This window comes from Candoia aspera, chromosome 8, assembly GCF_035149785.1.
Source record: "Candoia aspera isolate rCanAsp1 chromosome 8, rCanAsp1.hap2, whole genome shotgun sequence".
Classification (NCBI taxonomy): domain Eukaryota; kingdom Metazoa; phylum Chordata; class Lepidosauria; order Squamata; family Boidae; genus Candoia; species Candoia aspera.
The window spans coordinates 39,062,903-39,087,426 of NC_086160.1; the positions used below are offsets into that span (position 1 = coordinate 39,062,903).

At 36.3% G+C, this 24,524-nt stretch overlaps 1 protein-coding gene across 1 annotated transcript in view; it reads left to right on the forward strand.

Moving 5' to 3' along the window:
* TTC29 (tetratricopeptide repeat domain 29) overlaps nt 1-24,031 on the forward strand; it is a 114,741-nt gene extending 90,710 nt beyond the window's left edge. The window contains exons 10-11 of the mRNA XM_063309900.1: nt 23,512-23,590; nt 23,828-24,031. Of these exons, the coding sequence (XP_063165970.1) occupies nt 23,512-23,590; nt 23,828-23,921 (173 nt within the window). The 3' untranslated portion in view covers nt 23,922-24,031. The remainder of the gene's footprint in view (nt 1-23,511; nt 23,591-23,827) is intronic.
* The last annotated feature ends 493 nt before the right edge of the window (nt 24,032-24,524 follow it).

Consider the following 24,524-nt stretch of genomic DNA (forward strand, 5'->3'; position numbering starts at 1 on the left):
AAAGGATGGAACATGTGTCAAGAGGGCATAATACTCTTTCTTCATTTTGGCATTATCATGGTTAGGAATTGATGCCTACAGGTGGGAGTTCTTTGGTAGCATCACACATCAAATGTTCTGCTCTATGATCTTAAATGCAATGTATTGCAGCTTAGATCTGTAGTGCGATAAGAATAGAATATGCTGTCTCATTATAATGCTGAATGTAAGTGACAGCTGTACCACAAAGCACCACCTAACTGCAGTTTAAATTTCATCTTAATAGGAACTGTTACGAAGAATGACCTGCCAGGCAAGCAGAAAAAGATCATAATTATATAAGTAATTTGTCTTGAAACTTCAAAGAATGATATGCTCAACAGAAGAAAACACAATTCTAAGAGGAATTATGTAATTTCTTATTTAATTTTATATAATTTAAATAGGATAATCACTTATTATAGCTTCCCTATAATCTCATCCATCTAATTTATACAAAGACAGTATTTTTGTACCTAAGTGTTTTACTGCTCTGTTCTACAGAAGATTGGTTAGGGACCATATGGAAGAACAGACAGAAGGTTGCTGAGCTTAATGCTGCATGATTTTAGATGACCTGCTCATAGTCCTAAATTTCCCTGCATTTAGTTTCAGTGAATAATCTTGAAACTCTAACAGAGTGAGGAAGATTCTTCTTTTTAATTATTTCTTCCCTTAACCACTCATGTCCAAGCTAACATATCCAATCACTATAGTCTTACTTTGTAGGTAAATTGCTGTAGCCCCTAGTGATTTTGCTTGCCTTTCTGCATTCTGCAGTGACTAAAATTGGGTACTCCACATGTGATCTCACTATAGATTGATATAAAGCATTACTGTAGTGGTAGTTAACTTTCAATTCCGTTTCTTTTCTGTAGCAGCTGCACACTGTGCATATTTTCACTGAGCTACCTATCATTGCAAGATCCTTTCCTGATCAGTCATTGTCAGCTCAGATGCAATTAATGTAAAGTTTGGAATTTGTTTTAGACCAATATGCATTTGCCAATGAACAATTTGCCATTTTGATACCCATTTATCTGATTTGAAGAAATCCTTTTGTAATTCTCGGCAATCATACTTTTACCACTCTAATCAGTTTAGTATCATCGGCAAACTTGACCACTTCACTGTCTTCTCTTGATCATTTATTTAAAAGTTTAAAAGCTCCAGTCCCATCATGTTCCCCAGGATCATACGTTGCATGTCTCTCCAATGAGAAAATTGCCCATTTATTCCTATTTTATTTCCTGTTCTTTAACTAGTTCCTAGACCATGAGAGACTATTATCTTATCCTATAACCACTGAGTTTGCTCAGGAGTAGTTGGTGAGGGACTGTATCATTTTTTTAAAATCCAAGTGTACAATATATTTGGATCACCCAAACTGATAACCTACCCCCCAAAATGCTAGAAAGTAACTGAAAAACATATATCTCTTCAGAAGCCATGATAGTTTTCACAAGGCTTGTTCTCTCTCTCTCTCTCTCTCTCTCTCTCTCTCTCTATATATATATATATATATATATATATTTTCCCATTAACTGGGCTAAATTTTCTGTATCCTGATCTATCCTTTTTTAAAATAGAAGTTATATTAGTTATTTTGAGTCCTCCAAATCAGATGCCCATTTTAAATAGAGTTAATAATTTGGTGCTACTTTTATGATAAATTTCACACAATAATTTGGCACACTTTCTTATGTTTTGGTTTTTCTTTGATTCTACTTAGCCATATTCCAAGGCAAGAGGAATTATGGCTTTTGAGGAGGAACCGTACCATCTAAGACAAGGGTACTTTTCCTGTTACAATCTTTCTAGTCTCTGTTCCTTTCTAAGAGGAGAGTTGCCAAATTTCTCCCCCCATTTGTTTTGCTTTTATTGATCCTAATGTGTTTTCTATTATATTTAGTTCTGTAATTTTAGTTCTATATTTCTAGTCCTAGAATGTACTTAGCCAGCTAAATGGGAAAAGATAAAGGGGAAAATAAGAATATAGTACTTTCAGACACATGTGTTTCATATTTGTTAGCTTTTATTTGTTCCAAATAAATGGGGTTATCTTAAAAAGCGTTGCTCATCAAATAGGTTTTCTGTACGTATTCTGTATTTCATAACAGTTTATTTGGAAAACATAAAATATTTGTATTGCTATTGCACTTGAAAATAGCAAAAGGTGGATGCCTAAGAAAACCAGTAAAAGGCTTGAGGTGTATGTAAAAACAAATATGCAACTTAAACATAGAAAAAACTAATTAGATTTTTTTTGTATTGAATAGGAGCATCCAGGTTGATTGATACAGTAATTTTAGCTTTTGTTACAGCAAATATTTAGCTCATTATCAATTTTAATAGCATCTTGTAGAACAAGCTTTTTTCTGATATGCAGAAAATACTATTAAATTTCTTTGCATAGATACATTGTTATGACATGCAATAACTACTTGAATATAAAGGGGGATTAATAATTTAGGAGGTGTTAACAAATTAGGGCCATCATTAAAAATACTTTGAATCATTTTGTAGAGAAATCAGATTGAGGTAATGCTTTGCTCTTATGATAAAGAATTACAGCATTAATTCTGCAAAGTGAACTTATTGCTCCTATTCGTCTCCAAAACCCTGGAGCATTAAAAGACAGGAAGAATGAAATGATCATTGCATTTTTTTTCCAGGCATAACAGCTCTAATATTTCCATCATGGTTTCATAGTTTACAATAGCTTCCATAGATGGTAGAGGAAAAGCCCACCAACATCATCTTTTCCTTTGTTTCGCTATTGCTGTTTTATGAAATGAAGTCACATTTTATAATAACATATTACGAATTTTGCTTATACAGCATTCCATGCTGGATATACACTGACATTTCTTTTCTTTTCTTTTGGAAATAGTAGTTGTTTCAGATTATAATTTACTTAATTTTATTTGCATACCTTGCCCTTGGGAATATATTCCTTCAGTCAGACTTTCAAACCAGATATGTTTTAGAACTGAGTATTTATTATGTATTAAGAAAGAAGGCTGTCATTATATGCATGGAGAGTTTCGGATTCTTTTCTCTTACTTTAGCAGTTTGTGGAAAAAGTAAGGAACAGTGGAAGTGATCTTTGTAGTCGCTTATCTGCTTGAGTAATGTGGTAAAAAGGAGATCTGCAAGTAAGAGATCTCTGCAGGCCATGGATACATGCCCTTGTCAAGCTGGCAAATGCATATTTATGTGCTGAATTGAGGAAAACTCAGATTATAACTGAATAAAATAAATGCAATTTACCTTTTGAAATATAAATATGTTTTGAAAATGTAGTCTGTTTTAAATTCTGTTGACAAATCCTGCTCCCAAAATATAAAGTGTATTAAATTATATGAATGGAAATCCCATGTTTCTGCTTTTTTTGGTATTATGTTTATACAAATTCATCTCCCTCAGTCTGAAATATTTTGTAACTTCAGTAGTCAAATAATCCAGGCACATCAGTATATCAGCTTGTTCTAATCTGAAATATAAATTTATATTATGAAACAGATTTCATGATTTTGGAGTAGAGAAGTAAATATCTCATTTTCAGCTTCTCTAATTATTGGTCTTGTTGGACTTTGATATATAATTTCAGTTTGCTGAATATTTACATGCATTTTGTAAACATGTACTTTGATTTATGCAGGGATTCAAAAAAAACTGCAGATTGGGGAAGTAGGAATGGAAGCAAGAATATATCAGTGCTTTCAAGATGCCAGTTGAATTAACTAAGGTTAATTCTACTAAATATTGGCATGTTATTTCTAGTTGCTTCCAGTGAGATCAACGTAAAATTAATGATGTAAAATTTAAAAGACTGAAAATCAGAATGCATCTGATCATTAGCATTTTGACCGTTGTTATTCCTGTGATCAGCAGGAATATTTGGAAGGCATTGTGCTACAATAAAAACTGTAACATTACTGAGCCATTGCCAAAAACAACACTGCAGTTTATTTTTATAGCATTCTTTAGCTAAAATATCATGCAAACTGTTCTTCAGGGAGTAGTCAGCTAAGTTCAGTGAGTGTTACTTTTTGGATAACAGCTTTGTAAAAGTGCCAAGTTTCTTGAACGTGGAATATTGCACAAAATCCGTGACTTCTGTGGTTTTGAATTCTTACTGCTGTAAACACCCAAATACTTAAAAATGCAAAGCAGGCTACAGTGACCCCCGATGCATTAGGTCCAGAGCCATAACTGTCTGCAACTGTTTTGCAGCTCTTGGAGAACACCTTCTTCTTCTTTTATTTCTCTCCCTACTTTAAATGAAGGGCTTCATCTTAAATCTGCATTAAGAAACACCACAGCTCCCCCCAGATATACTGATATGTCTTAAGCCCTCACAGATTCTGTTTCTGGAAATTCATTAATCCCTATAACAGCATTCAAGTTTGTAGGGAGTCACATCCTGCCTAGTGTTTTCACCTTGGTTGGGGAAAACATATTCCGTATACTCTGTTCAACTGGAATATTTTAAATTCCATGCCTGAAGTTTCTGAAACATACCGTAACTTCCACCAATGGCCATAACTGGACTTAAATTAAACGATAGCTTTTCGTCTTTCTACCTATCAAAGTAACCTAGGCATGTAAAATTTAACTGATGGTTTATATGGCAATAAGGTAGGAGCATCCTCTTTCATTCATACATTTGTTATTTGAAACCATAAAATGAAACAAGCTTTGTTTAGAAAAGATGCAGTTTTAAAGAAGGCTGTAATATAAAATGCATTAATTAATTTTCTCTCAGTCACAATTTCCCAAGTTCCAGATCAGTTCGGAGTTTCTTTTGGACTACACATAAGTATGTCCGGATTCATCTCCTTGGCAGAACAGCTAGATTTGTGCACAAAGTATATGGTTCATTTTATTTTTCCATGTATCATGTTCTCGGCTAATAAAACAAACCTCTCCCCCAACCCCGGATCATCTTACACTTCTCTCAGCTTCTTTTTGTGTCTTGTCATCTCACTCTCTTTCTCTGCACCAATAACTAGTAAGACTTGTCATCTAAAGCCTTCACAAAATGTGTTATACGTGGCACAAAAGTACAGTGAGCAACAGCCATTATTTGTGATCCATATTCTGGGGGAGGAATTTAGGATGAAATTGACCCACTTGCCAATTTCATAAAACTGGAGTATAGGAATCAGTCATTCCAGCTGAGGACACTTTTGTTAAGGAAAAGTCCTTAGCTGCTTCAGAGCTAGGGCCAAGACCTTTGCAATATACCTCCGGTAAATTACAAAAAAAGATCTAAACAAATGATCTAAAATTTCTTTGAGTATTTGGGTAAGATAAATTTGATTGAAACAAATGTAACTCCAATTTAGAGACATATCTAAACAGGTATCTCAGAGCTTACAAGTGAGAGTTCCTATATCAAAGCAAAAAGGTTCCAGGTAAAAACTGTTCAGCATTTTTTCTTCCAATAAAGCACCTCACCACACACACTTCATAAACATTATTTGATTCTGAACCATGCCAGGAGGCTTTTGGAATTGATGATGGCATATACAGCAGAAATACCATTTGTCAGATGTCAGCTAAGATGTTTCTGTCAGAGGCTGGGTCAGGATAGGAGCTGATAGAAACACACACACAGCCAGGACAGTAGTTAAACAAATGAGGGATTTTATTCTGGACACTATGATACCTGTCCTAATGAAGTAGTACTATTTAATATTATATACAAGTGAAAATCTTATTTACAAAACCAACACATGTTCCTACTGTATATATGTATATATATGTACATAAGAGCATAAAATATATAAGAAATCAAGTCTTAACCTACTTAATTTTCCTCCCTCTCAAGTCTCATTCCCTCACTTTCTGCTTGTATTTTATTATAGCTACTTCTTCCCCTCCTTGTATCAGTTACTGATCCTGAAATGTCTGAGTTTTCTCCCAGCTATCTTGCTGCCAAACAAAGCTTTTAACTCACAGAGTTCCACTGCCCAGCATCTGAATCTCCATACACCCAACACAGTCCATCCTCCTGGGCTTTCCATGCTCTCACATGCTGCTCCAGGCTTTTCTTCCTGGTCTTCCTCCTTGTCCAGGGCCTCCACTTCACTCCACATTAGCCAGGTGACGTCCTCTCCAGCAGCATGTCCTGCAGCATCTGAAATATAAACCCCCCTTTCTCAGCTTTTCCTTACTCTTTTAAGATTCTATATCTAAGGTATGTATGTACCATTTTACAGGTGCATTCTAGCACTTTCCCTCTTCTTGCCTATGTGCTCTTGGCCTTGTGCCAAGTCATCTGCCTTTCCTAAAAAATTCCATGCCCTTGGCACGGACCCTACCACTTTCCTCCAGCCAGGCACTTTACTCTGCCACAGTTTCAGCAGGGGTTCCTTTCCTTTTTAACTCACACAAACATTTTCTGTGCATGTGCCTTATAGTGGCCCATGGTGAACAGATATAAAGAATGATGTTGGGATCCCCTTCTCTCAGGAATTCCACTCCTTCCTGCTGACCACCAATGTTTCAAGTACAGGATGGGGTACTCATGCTAGTCATATGAGACTGAACATCCCACCCACACCCCATACATCCATCACATAAGCTATCTGGAAGTTCTTGTAGTGCTCTAAGCAGTGAAGTCCTTTGATCCCATCATTCAGAGCAGAGTAGAGCAAGTAGTCCCTGACAGTACCACAGGTTATTTTATACCACTAAGCAGGTACACAATATCCTCATGCCTTCTTGATTTTATTTTCATTTCTGACACTGTGATCAATCACCATATATCACCTGTAGCCATTGCTCTCTCAGATATGAACAACAGTGAAGCAGATACTTTCAGCTGTTCAATCAGTAAATCTCTCACATGGATGATATCCCTACAGTCAGTCAAACTCTTTGCAAAATGTGTTGCCCAGATAATTGACCTATTTGTATCAGAAAAAAAATGTCAGCAATTTTGCAGCATTGCAAAAAGGAGTTCAGGGAGACATGCTGTACGCGATGCATTCCTTTTTCCTGGCACCAATCTTCTATTATACACCTTCTCATAAGTTCCAAGAGGCCTCAGCTCCCAATATATGCACCTACAGCAGTGGACAGGACTCCTTAATCAAGGTAAAGGGAGCATTGTCACCCAATCTAGCATCCCTCTGCTTTGTTGCAAAGTTCCTGCTCAGACTCCTTTTTTTCCTTTAATAAATGTTATACTAATCTAATTAATAAAATTAACATATACATAAATAGAACAGAATTAATGGATTAATGTAACTTCAAACTTAAGTATTCATAACAATATTTGAAATGGAAAATTAGCTTGGTAGGTTATGTTTTAAACAACTCCAAAAATGTTAACCAAAAATTTTGATCAAAGCCCCTTGTTGAAAAGAAGCAACAGTAATCTCGATTCAAATGTTGATAGATAAGACATATCAACAATCCATTGCTGCATATAAGATGTAGATTTCTCTTTTCAAATGTGTATGTTAACTCTTTTAGCCAATTCACATGCCTGAAAAATCCACAGTTCCTGATATCTTGATAGATTTTAATTTCTTTGGATATAGCCAAGAAGAATGTATGCATTTTTAACAAACAACAATTGATCCAAAGTTGTATTAGCAATTCTATTGATGCCTGTCCAAAATGTGTTGGTAATAGGACAAGACCAAACCATATGAGTTAGTGTTTAAGTCCCAAGTTCCATTTTCAATGGCAAAGTAATAACCAGCCCTTATTAAACATTAGATATGGAGATGGAGATGATATAGATAGATATAGATACAGTTGTTTTATATTCATTTTAAGATCTTTGATCCTAGTTTCATATTGTTTAAAATGACCTTCCATTGTTTTACCCAGACAGGACATTCTGGCCAACTTCTTCTTTCAAGGGATGAAATATATGTAATAGGAAAAATCCAAGTGGTTTGTTTTCTCCACATTTATTTCTGTATTTCTACTGAACCCACTTTCTTGGTTCTTTCAACCAATTTCTCAGTTTTTGTTATCTCTTCAGCCCTTCCTTTCACTCATTATAGATATATCTAACAGCCTTTTCAGAATTCCTTATTCATGTTGAACATTATATTGTTTTTTTTCTTTTGATTTTGTTTTGGCAGCCCATCACTAAAACCTTTCTAAAGATTCTCTCCAGTTTATAACTCCAATTAAACTTTCTGCTTCACCATGGAGCCATTTCTTGGTAGTTTCCATGTTCTTTCACAGGGCCTTCGGATTTCTGGCTACGGTTTTTGCCTTTTGATAATTAAGGTGCCTTTTTTGGTGTAGTCATTTTGATAATATTTTTGTCGTCACTCAGAGGGATTGAGGCTGAGCTTGGGAATCACTGCTGCGTATAGCGCTACAAACGTATAGAATGCTATTATTATTAGTATGATTATTATATATCAGTATATCTTGGACTTTCATGTATTCCTCATTGAGTTCTAGAACTGGCTCTTGAACGGCTTATACTAAAACAATGTGATATTCGTGTGTTTTTTTTAATCATCTCTTTTGGAGAAGCAATCTAAACATACAACAAGTCACTCTTAATTGCAGAAGGAAAAATCAACCCTGCTTAATAAAATACAATTCATTCTAGGATTCTGTATTCATCAGCTGTCTACTGGATATCTTATCTGGGAAATGCTTCTTTGTTGTATGAGTACCAATGGGAACAAAGTAAAAGAAAATCTAGCTTTCTTCGCTTTCTTAAGATCAGACTGCCTTAAGAGACACTGAGACCAGAAGAGAAAAAGAAAAATTACATAGATCCAATAAGCTGAAAAGTTTCTATTATTTTTCTACCTTAGAGATTGTACCGCATGACAGAAGTTTAGCTAAAATGAATCTACTATATTAGTTTTTGCAAAAATGATTTAAGCCTTCTGTTTATAAAATTGTTATTTTTCAAACAGTCAGTGTTTAGAAGCTAAGCAAATAATCCCTAATCTAAGAGAATGAGGGGAAAGCAGACAGAGAAAAAAATGAGTACCAGAATAAACAAACTACCTGAATTTATGATTCAAACAAGAAAACAATACAAGGTCATGTATTTGTAATACCATAATTTATTTGTAATAACATCATTAAAAACATTTTCTGTACTGACAAGGGTTTTTAAAAGTATTTAGAATAGAACACCCATCAAAAAAGCAACAATGATCAAATAAGAATAATCAACATTCTTAGAACATTCATAAAAATTCCTGAAGGCAATCATCTCTACTCAAATTAGCAACTGAGATAAATCATGATTTATTAACTAATATTAGCCAGGCAGATTATTTCAAGCCCAGAGACATTCCTTGGTTATTTAAATTATGTATACTATACAATACTAATGGTAGAGTAAGTGAAAGGAGAATGACAGACATGAATGTGTAAAAGAACGTGTAGGGAAAATGCTGAACAAAAGTCTTCTGCAATTTCCAGATTCAACCCAGAGATTCCTGCAATTTCCAGATCCAACCCAAAGGAATACAAGGCAGCTTTCGCCCCCATGCTCAAATAATATAATCTATGGAACACTATGTGCTACTATTTCAATACTGATTATGCATGCAGTGAGCAAAGTCTGCCCTGGAAATTAACTTGCACATATTTCTTACAAGGGAAGAAAGTACTATTCATTGTAGCAACTAGATTTTAAAATTATGTCCCCGGTTTGTGAAATATAAGGTCAATACAATATACTTAAAGAATCTTTTTCATTCTGATCTTCAGTATTTTATGTTATTATAGTCAAAATCACTGGTGTCAAATGAGGCTGAAACAAAGGTAAACATGTCAATTAAACATTAGTATTAAAAATAATAATGCAGTTATATTACATAAGGTTGCATAACAGTCTAAAGTATTGCATACTTCAGCTGATGCAAATAGCTGATAAACAGATCAGGGAGAATGGAGGAAAAAAGCAATCCATAACTTCCATGGCTTTTGGTATCACAGATAGCCTGTTGATCCTCAGCATAACGTCTTTGTTTTAAGATTTTGTGCTCTCCATTCAGTTCCATATTAACAACTGCCCCTCTGATATTTATGCTTGGATATTTTATCCTTGTCTTATCCTTGTCATATGAAAAAGATCCGTTTTTTATCATTCCTCCCAAACTCTCAGTTGTCTCTCATTTCTTCTCCTTATTCACTTATGTCACCATTTACTTTGTTGATCAACCTTAAATTGTCTCTTCTATTACTTTTGTCTCCCAAATTGACATCATTGTTAATCATATTGGGTCAGTATTTATGCTGCAAGCTGCCTTCATCATTCCATCTGAAGGTTGTTCTTGTTGTTGTTGTTGTTTACATTTGTATGCCGTACAACTCCAGGTCTTCAAGGCCCTTCAAAACACCAGCAGGGTGGGGGCCATCCAGATCTCAGGGGAACCTCATTCCAGAGGTTCCCCTGAGATCTGGAGTGCTTCCAGAGTCCTGATAGATGGCATTTTTTAATCGAAGTAACCTGGAGCATGCTAGCCCTGCCAGATGGTATTGGCCAGGAAATACAATGGGGGATAGATGGTCCCTCAAGCAACCAGGCCTTATGCCATGGAGGGCTTTATAGGTAACAACTAGACCTTGAAATGCACCCAGAAGCAAACTGGCAACCAGTGCAGCTCATGAAACAGGTCTTACATGAGCATACTGAAGCATGCCCATCACTGCCCATGCCACTGCATTCTGAACCAGTTGAAGTTTCCAGGTGGTCTTCAAGGTAGCCCCATGTAGAGCACATTGCAGTAGGTGAACCATAAAGTGACCAGGGCATGATGACTGTATGAAGGGCCTCCCAGTCTAGGAAAGGGCACATCTGGTTAACCAGATCATTGAGCAGGAGCTGTGAATCCAATAAGACTCCTAGATTGTGCCACACTGTTATACATCTGAAGATTGATGGAGAAGGACCAAAGGAAAGCTATAAGAGAAAAGGTTTCAGGAAGCAGCCATACAGTGTGTACAGACAATATACCTACACACATAATATAACACCTAGACAACACAGAGAACTGAAACTTTACAAATCTCTCAAGACTTCTGTTGTGGATGTAGACTATCTGCAATGCCTGTCTGTCAATCTATATCATGCCAAACTGCCAGATTGTCATGCCAGACTGTCAATCTACATCACCATAAATGAAAACAACTTCTTATGCAATATTGTGAGTGCACATCCTCATCAGGGAGAGATGCTATGTACAAAATGAGATACTCCCGCCCCTTCCTCTGCTAGAAATAGAAACGGGTTAATCATTTAAAACATGAGGCAGAACTCAGCAGAATTCTGTGAGGTCTGTGGACCAAGGCTGGGAAAAGCATAGGACTACAATAATTCCCCACAGCCTCAGATTAAAGTTTGGAATTTCCACGAATCTCTGGGAAGTTCAGATAAATGAGGAAGAGGATCTTTTTCTTCAAAAAATTGCAATCTCTGTAGAAGCAGTTAAAATATCAAGGCAGAAATTTGCACTAGGATTTTTATTTCTATGACTGTGTTGTGCTATCTCACCACATCTTCCATGTTTTCATGTTCTGCACTGCCTCAGCATCCAGGTCAATTTGAGGAGTCTTTTCTTCTTCCCTCACAATTGATAGAGTTACAGTAGACACCACCAGATAAGTCACTTTTCTACCATTGCCATGGCTCTGTATACTTCAAGAGACAAGATTTAGACAAGATTTCCATCCTAACAAAAGTTGGAAACTGTCATTCTTCAGTTATTGGGCTATGCAATGATTGCAAGTTCAGTTGTTTGCTTCATTTACATTAGGATGTGTTTCCTACAGGCATGGTATCCATTCTTCTTGAGACACAGACATAGACAAATCATCTTCATCATTCACTCAGTGTCAAGGAATCTCTCTGCTGGTGGCTGATTTCAGGTAATCACACCGGAAGTATTCCCTTCATGCTTTCTTCCTTAGTGCGTATCCTTATCACTAATGCCTCTAAATTTGAATGAGGGGCTCATTTCCATGCCCTCTGTATCCAAGGCATTTAGTATAGCTGCAAAGCATTAAGACACATCAACAAACTTAAGCTTCTCAATTTGTCTCAGCCTGATTAGGTAGACCAGACCAAGAAATCAACTCCACAGGAAAGCTAAAGCTACTGGCTATAATAACAGAATCTTGCAAGTCTGATTGTGCTGTACCTCCTCCTCCTTCCTATAGTTCAGTGAATTATTAGGTGTCTGTCTGACCTGCTTCTGAATATTATCTTCCTGCTGTAGACTTAAAATATGTCTCTTGCCCTGTTGACAGATCTTGCATATTTCCATCAAGGTCATCTTCCTTAGTGTCTTCAGTCTGGAAGATACTTTAAACCAAAGCTGTCTCCATGGCCAGACTAGAAGTATTGGGCAGTCTGGTACATAAATAAGGTGGGACAAAGTCCATCTTCCTTTTACACCTTATGCCATAGATTTGATATTGGTGCATCCACTCCATTTTCATCTAGGCGTTCCATATCTGGTAGTGATAACATCTTTGCCGACCAGCTTAGCCATAACAGAATAAATACTTAGGAGTAGAAACTGTATCCATCAGTGATTACCTTCATCAAATTACACTGGGGCAACCTCAAAGTTGACCTATTTGTATTGCTGGACAACAGACATTGCCTAATTTTTTGCAGGAGGGTTGGGATAGATCCCCAGTCCTTTGGCAATATCTTCATTTTGTTTCTTGGAATAGACTTCTTTTTTACATGTGTATTCTGCTGACCAAAATCCTGGTGAAGATAAACAAACTGGCAGTCGTGGTTCACTCCATTGTTCCATCCCACCTGTCCATCTTGCATGCCAATCTAATCTCCTTTCCATCTCTCAAAAACTTTTATTTAGACCTCATTCCTGTGTCTTACAGTACAGAGGATTCAATCCACAAAATCTCTAGGACAAGATAAAGCAGGTAAAACTGCTTTCTGAGAAGTCTTCCCCAAAAGCTTCTTTGCAATTCAATCAAAATCTTTTCAGGACTTTTCTTAGAACATTACACCTCTGTTCCGTAAGCTGCATTAGCTGCCTGCTTGCTTCCAGGTGCAATTCAAGGTGCTGGTTTTGACCTTTAAAGCCTTACATGGCATGGGACCAGATTATTTGAGGAACCACCTCTTCCTGATTACAACTACCCATCCCACCAGGTCAGGCAGGAGTCTGTGAGTCCCATATCCAAAGGAACTCCATCTGGCAGGACCTTCACAGCATGCCTTTTCTGCTGTGGGTCCCACTCTCTGGAACATCATTCGCCCCCAGGGTGAGGTTAACCCAGCTCTGTTAGTCTTCCAGAAGGCCCTTAAAACATGTTTTGTTCATCAGCCTTGGGGATCCAATGGGGAGCCTGCAAGGTGGTTATATGAGGTCAAGTGACTGTTATTCTCCTGCAATCTTGGGTTTTTTACATGTTTATTTATGTTTGACTGTTTTTAGATTGTTGAGTAGTTTTTAACTGTTGCTATGTTTGTACGCTGCCCAGAGTCACATTTTTGTGAGATGGGTAGCTATATAAATATGCTAAATAAATAAATAAAACAAAACTTAGTCTATGCAATATCTGGATTCTAATTTGTTGTCCTTTCTCTTGTATTTGAACTAACAAGGCTTGGTTTTCTCTTCAGTAAAGATTTTTTTTCTTTTTGTCTGTGTATTTCTCTTTTTCATAACCAGTTAATGAAGAATTTCATGAAAGCACATTTCTGGTCTCAGGTATTCCTGTCTCTTCCAGACAAGAGCTTTTCCCTTGTTCTTGCCAAGTTTGACAAAACTCTTTGAATCCATTGCCAATTCACTTTCTGTCTTAGCTGTCTGTGATTTCGGCAGGACCTTTAATAGAGGCTAAGAATTCAACTAAGAATTCAAAAAGGAAAAATTGAATCATTGGGGAATAGATTCCATATAAAACTGACCAATTCACAGAAGACATTTAATTTTGGAAAACGAAGAAAAAAATTGAAGTCTTTGAAGTTTTAAAGGAATATTGTCACAAAGTTCAGGGTACAAAATCAGCTTACCAAAATTGGAGTGATCAGTTTTTAATTTGCATCAAATACCTAAGAAAAATACAGTTAGATCTTAAATGGTTGTTTGGACAAATTCCCTAAACAAATAGTTAGGGATCTGAAGTTACCTTGTTCAATAATAATATAAAAGATTGCAGATAGTTATAATCTCATGACCAGGAAAAACAGAGGTTTCACCCAGAATTGAAAGGTATGTGGAGGAGGATAGAATTTCTTCCACCAGCATCAGGCGAGACTTCTTAGATTAGTTTGATAGAGTTTGCTTCTGACAGAAATTCTGAAAGAAATTTCTCTTCATCCCTTTATCATACTTTTTTTCTTCTTTCTCCTCCTCCAAAGTGAGTGAGTGTATGTGTGTGTGTATTTACACACACACAATTATTTCTGGATAGTCACAAAATTATGCACATATCCTGTATGTCTTGTACACAAAAGGCTTTTAAAGGAAATTAAAACAATAACTAAGGCTATTTTTATAATATATATTATGATGTATTTTATCTGTGAATAGTAGGGCCACATCTAAGATCTGGACATTCATTTTATGTAACTCAATTTGCTAAGGTGTAGACTATATCATTTCTTAATATCTGAGTTATTGTTTCAATAAGCATAGATGCAAATCATATACATAGTATTTTTATACTAACGTACATTATACTAACATAGAATGTATGTTTAATACATTGTATAGAACTTGACCAGGATTGACATAATTCAAATGGCAAGAGCTATATATCCTGTTGTATTTCTGTTTTTCATTAGCTCAAGAGAATAAAATAAAATATTGGAGAAACATACCGACCACTTTACACAGAAATTTTCTATGGGCTTTCTACAATTCTCATGAATTTCAATGGGTGGGAAAACCACCCAGAATAATGCTCCATATCACAGTTTTCTAATTTTATTCCTCTACCGATTATTATTATTTTTATGCCTTACTAGTCACTGGTCATATAACAATTATTTGTAGTAATAACCTGAAAACAAATGCTTTAGAATATAAAGAGGATGGGCTTTATAATTTTGGTTGTAGAGACAATGTTTATCTGGCACATTCTCTTAAAAAAGCCGTACACAATGAACTACATAAAAGAACTATGTCAAAATTACAGAATAGGACCCTTGGTAACTAAAATAACATTTCTCCAACAAATCAAACATGTTTTTCTCAGCTTACATGAATATACAGTAGCTATTACCTTAAATTTAAGCCTCAAAATGAACACAAACCCACTGTGGAGATATGAAGGCCATATTGTATCAGTGCAGTCTGCAGAGATTTTCTTCACACAGCTTTGCTGTGCTGAAATATATGATACACTTGAAAGCTATGGGGATTGCTTTTGAATAGACATCACAAAGGTTGATTACATTCGTATATCAGTTAGCAAGACCCTGCAGGCTATTATTCCATTAGCTGTGCTTGTCCACTCCTGCACTGTCAGAAAGTTGATCATTTAATACAAAATGCCCATATACAATGTTAAACTGCAAGAAGCGCTTTAAAAAAGCACATGACTATTTGGAAAATAATTCTTAAACTATTTGGGTTAGACGTATATATTTAAAACTTTCTTAAACTGCTTCCCATTTTTTAAAAAAAATCTCAAATTGGGTTACTTGTTAAGTTTGAAAGAAACATTTTATTTTAATCTATAAGGAGTTGAAATGTGAGTTGAACAACTTAGAAACACTGAAGCCCACAATGGTTGTCAAAAGTCTACAGAACAATTGGAGTTGTTATTACAGACCCTGAATTCCAGAACAGAATGATTAAAACCAAATACAGGTAGTTCTGAGGAGAGCAAAGCAAAGCAGAGCTCCAGTCTTACAGCTTTCATTTGCTTTTCGTTCAAATGTTGGACATTAGTCCTGAGACTGGAAAGCACTAGAGGCAGAAAATTCTGAATACCAGACTATTACTGCTGACTAGGCTGTTGCAACTGAAAATTATTTTGCAATGAAAGTTTTATATCAGTGAACTCCAATGCATATCTTTGTCACCTGCCAGCAAAAATTCCTTTAAAACTACACAATCATTTTTAACTTCTCACAGATTTACCTGTCTTGCTTAGGAAATATATATTTTATGATAACCAGTATGTATGGAGACGCGGGACGCGGTGGCGCTGCGGGTTAAACCGCTGAGCTGTTGATCGGAAGGTCGGCAGTTTGAAACCGCGCGGCGGGGTGAGCTCCTGTTGTTAATCCCAGCTCCTGCTCACCTAGCAGTTCAAAAACATGCAAATGTGAGTAGATCAATAGGTACTGCTTCGGCGGGAAGGTAACGGCGTTCTGTGTCGCCATGCTGGCCACATGACCCAGAAGTGTCCTATGGACAATGCCGGCTCTAACGGCTTAGAAACGGAGATGAGCACCGCCCCCTAGAGTCGGACACGACTGGACTTTACGTCAAGGGAAACCTTTACCTTTACCTATGTATGGAGACAGTGAAGGCAGAGAACATGTGCATTTTATATACATATATTAGAATTTCTTTGACTGTTTTGCTCAACTGATTAAGACTTTCTGGAATCTGGACTTCCAGTGGGGACATGGCAGACTGAACAGCTGTATCTGTGGGCTCAGCGGGCAGAACTGACAATGAGGCAGTTTCTTCAGGCTCAGGCAGGTTTTTCCTGAAGCCTAGGAGTGTTTTTCCAGAAAAAACAAAAACACCTGGAATCACCCCATCTGTCCTCCAGATGGCTGCTTGCAGCCAGAAGATCTCAAACAGTGTTCACATTCGACTGGTAAGTTCTAGCCGGGAGGCTGGGACATCACCATTTTCCAAGCCGCATTGCAGCCTTGAAGGGACACTAAGACTGGCCACCCCATTTCTAAATCACCCAATTTATGTTTCTTTTAAATACATGTACCCTAAGAGAGGCTTTCTATAGCAAGGAGAAGCAGGGTCCCTTGGTGCTTATCATTGTTTTTGGGGTTAAATTCTTTTTAAGTTTTGGACTTTGTTTTGCCTCTAAATATTAAGCAGAATTGAGAGTAATTTTCTCCCTGTTATTATCTAAATTTAGAGGTACTAGCATTTCCCTACACATTGAATTGGCTGTTTTGAACTTTCAGTTTTCTGCTTCTACTTTCCCTGGGGAACTGTCTGACTTTCACTTGTGTAAACACATTCTGGAATTAATTCATATCTTCAACTTTCACTGGTTAAGCTCCTAGGGGGTGCCATAATCTACTGTGTGAGACATGGAGGATTTTAAACAGACTTTCTCTGACTTCCACCAAGATTTTAAACAGATTCTTTCTGATTCCTACCAAGTTTTTATGCAAGGTATTCAGGACATTGTGGAAAATATGAGGTCTAAAATGTGTCATCGGGTTGGGGATGTTGTGGATAAAAATGAGGAGTTTAATAGTGACAGAAATGGTTCTTCTAAGAGTGAGATTGGGATTTCTGTTGAAATGCTGGATTGTTTTGGAGACCACAGGCAACAAAGGAGGGGGTTCCTTCCAGGGGGAAAAACATACTCACAGTGTGGAAGACCTTGAGCACCTGGTCAAGAAATCAGGCAGGACCTGCCTTAGAGTTTCTGGAGTTTTCCCCTTAGAACCTGCTAGTTTTGCTCAGTTTGGCAAGATTCTGCTTGTATGGTAGAAACAATAAAGACTAGAGCTTCATTCTGGCTCAGTGTAGTTTCTTCGCCTAAACCCTGACATGGATGAAGATTGGATAGTCGAGTTGGAGAAATTTAAGGGAGAGATCAGGTTGCAAGCTGCAAGTGAAATTGATCTTCTGGTGGAACACCATGGAAAAGAAGGGGTTATTATTTTATTTATTTTATTTTCTATCCTGCCTTTATTATTATGTATGGGAGGTCTCTTGAAGAGAAGTCAGGATTTTTGAGGGGGGCAGTTGGGCTGTTTGATTCTTTTAAGAGGAAAGCTCTGTGCACATTGTGGGGATATGTAAATGCTCTGGTTTATTTTGAAGTGGGATAAGGGTTTAAAAATATTTATCTGGATTGCTTTTAGGGTTTGGCTGATTTCATTTATCTTTAACAATTTGGATTAAGATTATTAAGGTATAATAAAAAATGTCTATTTGGATGGCTTTGGGTTTAATATGATTAAGACTATTAAAATCGTTGTATTATCAAGTACAATAGCAGACAATTTATATATTTCTTAGTTTGCTCTTTATTATAGTAGATAGAAATGTATAGAATAATAGTAGGAAGGAAATAATTAAATAAATGTTATCTTTGGGAGGGGAAAGTTGATTAGGAAGTTTATATATTTTTTTCTTTTAATATAAGGGGAGGGAGTAACTGTATTTACTGATTTTTACAATGTGCCAATGGAATGATTCATAGAAATAATGAGATTTTGGTTTAATATAGAGTAAGGGATTGATTATGGAAATTTTTGTATATCCTTGCTGTTGAAAGTCGGAAGTCACCTCTTTTTGTAACTTTGAAAAAAAATTACCTTGTGTTTCTACACTTTCCTAGTTTTTTTTTCTCTTTTTTTGTAGTTTTTTGTTTTTCTGTAGCTTTTATCTTTGTTTGAAGCTTAATAAAATTCTTATAAAAATACTTTCTGGAATCTGCTACTTCTTCCTTTTATAGTTGGGCTTTTGCTCTATCAAATTCATGTAGTTACAGGGCTGAAAAGATAGGGTTCTTGCCCTCAGGAGAGAAATACCCAAGAACAGCTCTGATTGGATCAGTGAGCTAGACTTTATGAAGCTCAGCAGGAAATCAGTTCAGTTTGGCACAGTTGCAAAAAATCAGCAAGATAAAGGCTGGGCAACTTCTTTGGGTGACTGACTGAAATTCAACTCCTAGCAACTCCATAATGAGGAAGAATGAGATATGTTATTTAGCAGTATCTAGAGGGCAACAATGTCCCTCTTAAGTAACAGATGAAATAGAACTAATGAAATGTAATCATAATTCAACCAGAGGCCTGTTGCAGCACACAATGCAGTGTCTTGTGGCACCAAGATTAAGACACAAAATATAAGACAAGGAAATGTATAGAACTTTGCTGAAAGTTTCCTCTCTTTCATTCAGAAACTGGTACCTCCAAAAGAAGAGTGCTCTTGAATTATGTTTGTGGGGTATGGAAAGTTGCTTGGAAGGAAGGATTCACTGAAAATCTTCCCTGCCTCAGCAGCTTTCAATGCCTTATCCAGCATAATTCAGGAGGACTCCCAACCCTTTGAGGAAGACACAGACTTCACTGTGGAAATGAACAGGACATTTATTTTCATGAAAATTCCTTAAGCTATCTTGTTTCAGCTGCTATTGTGGTTGTGGTTGTGGTTGTTTTATCCCACCTTTTTATATCTATCTATCTCAAAGTGGCAAACATACCTAATGCTCCTTCCTCTTCCTCTTTTCTCCCACAACAACACCCCTGTGAGGTGGTTTGGGCTGAGAGAGAGTGATTGGCCCAAAGTCCCCCAGCCAGAGTTCATGTCCGTAGGAGGCCTAGAGCTCACAGTCTCCTGGTTTCTAGGCCTCTTCCAAGCTTCCAAGCTTCTCCAAATATGCTTGATAGCAATAGCTTGGGGTGATGAGAATTGTTGTTCAATAGTTTTGGAGGACAGCAGATTGAGAAGGTCTGATTTAAAACATGTATATCCTATATTGTAAACTGGAAATGTTTCTGAAGTAACTTACAAATCAAGAGAAACAAGATGGAGATAAGATTTGATTTTAACATTTAAAAGCAGGCTTAAATGGTTTTAAACTCAGTAATTTGAAAGACTAGACTGTCACCTAAAAGACTCTGCCTACATTTCAAGACAGGGTAAGTAACTTGTAGCCTGTGGCCCTAGTATCCCATTTTGCTCTCTAGAATAGGCAACACTGAATATTCCAGCTATGTTTTTGCAAGTTAGGAGACGTGTATTAAGAGATAAAATGGTTGCCTTCAGCCATGCTGACTTGATGGCACATAATCAATCATCCAAGCCTTGCAGAGAATTTAGGCATTATAGCACTGTATAGGCATTGCAGCACTGTAAAAAATCCAAAATTGGGCTAGTATTTCCTTTATGGTGAGCTTAAATTGGAAAATACATGCCTTAAACATCTGCCAGATTTAGAACAGATTTAGGGCACCAATTTTGCCCCTTAAAATAAATTCAAAAACTTTGTCCTCTATTCAGATGACAGCAGAATATAATTAGCAATGATCCCTGTGGAGCCTACATAGAACAGACAAAAGCATAGCTTCCAGGACAAAACGGTTTTCCTTTTTCTGCTTTAAGAAATGAAAACAATATCTTTCTGTAAATGAGAGGGCCTTTTTTGTAGTGGCCCAGAGTATATTAATTACAGGCACTGATGACATAATTTTAACGGTATTTCCTTGAGCTGTGTTCTTATGAAATTAATGAATTGTGATATATGTTCTTGCATAGCTTTATTTTTAAAAAATTAAATATATAAAAAAGAATGCAGAGAAAAAAATCAAAATAAAAAGTCAGTTATGAGATTCTTAATGTTACATAGTATTTTAAAATGACCTTTGGTGTTAGAAATAGATTGCTCTACAGTTTGACAGCAACCTTAACTGCTCCATAGTACAGTCTGGTAATCTGACCATTCTTGAAGTGGCCGTATTGTTGATCTTACAGAGTGAGGTCTCAGCCTTCTGGAGGCTGAGTGGAATCATGTCATTCCTATTATTACAGGACAGCCCAAATAGTATTACCATCTCCAGGACAGAGGCTCTTTCTCCTCTTCCCAAGGGCTTATCCACATAGGCCTGGTGCCCGATCACCCAAATCTGGCAGTTGTCTCTGGAGGACAGAAACCAACAGTGTCACCCTCTATTAATCCCCTACTCAGAGTGTGTTTCTCTGCTCCATTTCTGATACACATTTTTCCTGTTTGTTGCTTTGAGCATTCCTGTTCATTTGGGACAGAGCATTTCAGGTTGTTGCAGACTAACCTCAGTAGCGCAGTGACTACTTTGAAGATGAAGGACTGCCACTTCCAATGAGCCAGTGCTTATTGGGCACTCTAAGGGTTCTATACCTCTCTTCATCAGCCCTGCTAAAACAGCACACTGGTTACAGTCTTTGCTTTGTATAAAGAAGATTGCCCATTCGAAACTTGGCACAAACCTTTTTTTTGTTAGGCTTCTTTTCTTGAATAACTAGTTTTCAAACAGGCTTTTTTTCTTTTTCTTTTTTTTAAGAAAATTAGTTCAGGAGTTTACTGTTTTAATGCTTTTCTTGTTACTTGAGAGAAAAGAGTGCCACCCTCCCCAGGTCCCAAAGAGCCCAAAGAAACCTTTTTCTTCCCATTTATTCCACAGCAATTCTGTGAGATAATTATGATGCGATATTGTGACTGTCCCAGAATCACTCTGAGCTTCTGGGAACACAACTTTGCCTTGAATCTGGGTCTTCTCTGTTGTTTTCCAAAACATTAACCACTTAATCAAACTGTCCTAAAGATCTATTAATTTTAACTCATTAGTTAATTGATTACTAAAAATTACAGGTGATTAGTAAGACTAGGAATTTTTCATCAGTTTGACAGTAGTAGTGACAGAAGTTTATATCTGGCTACAGTCCTGATTCACATGAGATGTGACCTCTAGTTTATACTTCCCATAATGGGTTCATCGTTAAGCTTTACTTTCATAATATATTTTAGTAGTAGTCAGTGCTTGGGTGAATCTTCATATAATTAATTCAGATAGTAAATGGAAAAGCTTCATTGTCTATTGGAATAATAAACATGATCTTATTAGGTATATTTTATGATGAGCAGATAAATCTTTGCTGCTTAATGTATAATGTCATCTTTTTAATAATAGGAGGCAATGGCAAACCACTTCTGTAATATGCTAAAGAAAACTGCAAGGACTTACCCATGAAGTCATCAGGAGTCAGAATTTTACCTTTAATAATTGAATTAGATATTCCAACAGGTGTTGCTTCTCCTGCAAAGTTTACCACCTGAAATTCTCTGTTTAACACAGCTATTACATGTGCAAAAGCATAGGTAGCCATAGGAGGACAAGTGTCATCACACCTATCATGACATCATCTTGTAAATGATACAGATTGCATACTGTACATCATTTATGTTGTGACTGATGCAAATCACATGATTCACATCATTTGTGTAATGATCTCATGATGCACATGACTTTATTGTGGCTTCTACTCATACAAGAACCCTTCTTTCCTTTGTATCTGAGCACCTTATGTTGTATTCTGTTATATCTCAGTGAGCTTTAAAGAAGTTTCTTACTTCTTCAGATATTCTCTCAGACATTAGCATAATATTGATGGTTTATTTTCCCCATTCCCTGGATAAATTTTGCAGTAAAGTAAGGGAGTGAAATTATTCACTTTTATCCTTAGCCAAGAAATGTTTTGCTGTTGTTGTTGTTTAGAGGATGTTATTGAATGAATGCTAACAAAAGTTCTGATTATACTCCAAACCAAAGCCCTGTCTTGTCCTGCTCTGCTCACTTGCAGAGAAGTTTATGAGACTTTCTGGCTTGTGTGGAAATGTACAGATTGGCTAAAAAAAACCCCAGTAAGGTAGCCATATTTAATAATAACCTAAAGAAAGTGGATTCTCAGCAAGCCATATATGCCTGCTTCCTAGGCATGAGTTTGTACTCTTTACACTATAGCAAATGAAACTGATACCAACTAAGGAGCAAAATTTCTATACTACTATTTAACTGTATGTCCCTTCATAAACTCTGGAGTTTGTTTGTTTGCTTTTTTAATATAGTTAATTACTGTATCCATTTCATACAAGTCACTAGCACATAAACACTTTTTATTGGACTTTAAGCTGTTCTTGCTGGTTATTGTACGTTTTATTTATTTTATTTTATTTTATTTTATTTTGAGCTAAAGATTATTAAGCTCGAGCTCAGCCAATTTCATTAAGATCAATTTTACCTATTTTCATGTCTGTTGCACACTGGTATAATCATAACATTTGTATAAAGCTCAGGTCTTGACAGAATTGTATTCAAAATGTTTTGTCTAGAAAAATGGAATAAATAAATATTTGTACCTGACTAAAGAGGTAGACTAATAATGGCATAAGTGCTTTGATTTGATATAATATGTTTTTCAGAATTATCTCTCTGTTTCTAAAATCACTTGTATTATAGAAGATGGATTTTAAATCAGTTTGACATCCTTGAACTTTTTGAGCTCTGCCAAAAATACTATGACTGTGCCATTCCTTTCCCTTTCCATTGCATATCCCTTGCTGATCAGTGGGATGTGTTGGGGACCGTTGGAAGGAATAGGTTACAGGATGTTTAAAAAAGAATGACAAAGGGCTTCCCTTGAAAACGGTACTCTGATTATTCTGTCATTTGTGCAGCCAATAGGACTGGCCTGGAGGGGGCTAGGCTTACCATGGACAAGAAAGGCAGAATTTTGGCCTGTAATTTACCTAGACAAATGTTACTGATTTACATATTTCTAATTCCTTTAGGTGCTGAACAAGAAGAAAACACTGAAGATATAGTTAGCTCCATTCCAACTTCTGAAGAAGCTGTCTGGTACAATATTTTGTATATATTGCTATATACTAAAAATACATTTTATAGTTAATATTTGTGGAAATAATATAGCCTGACCTCCAGCCTAATGTTCTTTTATATATTTGTGTTCCATCAATTTTATTCTTGATGAAATTACTGAAGAGATGTTAGTATTGTATTTAATACACAATATTTTTTTCACAGCTAAAAAGCTAAATGGTTACTTACATTTCACTTTATTTTTAATTTTGCAGAACTATTGGAGAGTTTTCTAAAGCTGATGAATGAATTTGAGAAGGAGCTTGTTAAAATGAACCTTGAAATGTTAAAATCGGACCAAATAAACAGGCGAATCAAGTGAATATTTTAATGTGTTTTAGCTTTCGTATCCACAATTGTCAACATTAAGCAATAAATTAAAGAAGTTCCAAAATATTTATATATTTACATAATTGGCCCTCTATCCCATATGCTAATATCCCATGTATAATAACTACTCTAATTCCTAATAAAATAAATTACTACGATAAAATTCAACATCTGATAGGACTTATTTATAGATTTGTTCTATGCTTTTTTCTTCCATTTATTGGAATCATATTTGACTGATATTATTAATAAAATGAAACAGCATTTCCATATATATGTCTCAGTTAAACAATCCGCATTTTTTCCATACACTTTTGTGAGCTTGAGGATTAGTGTCAGAACCAAGCCTGCCTCTGACTCGGAAAGTGCTGTTCCAGTATTGTTCCAGTTCAAGAACTGCTGCCTCCAGTCTTGGTGTCGCTGCATCCAGTCTAACCCCAGTGGAAGTTTGCTCCCTGCCTGTTGTGGCACAATTGAGCTTGTTTGACCAGGTTTTGCATATTGAGACTGAATCATTGTAAAGAGTTCTTTAATAAAGAATATTCACTGAGAACCTGTCTGGTGCATAGTCTGAACAGGACAACTAGTACAAAAA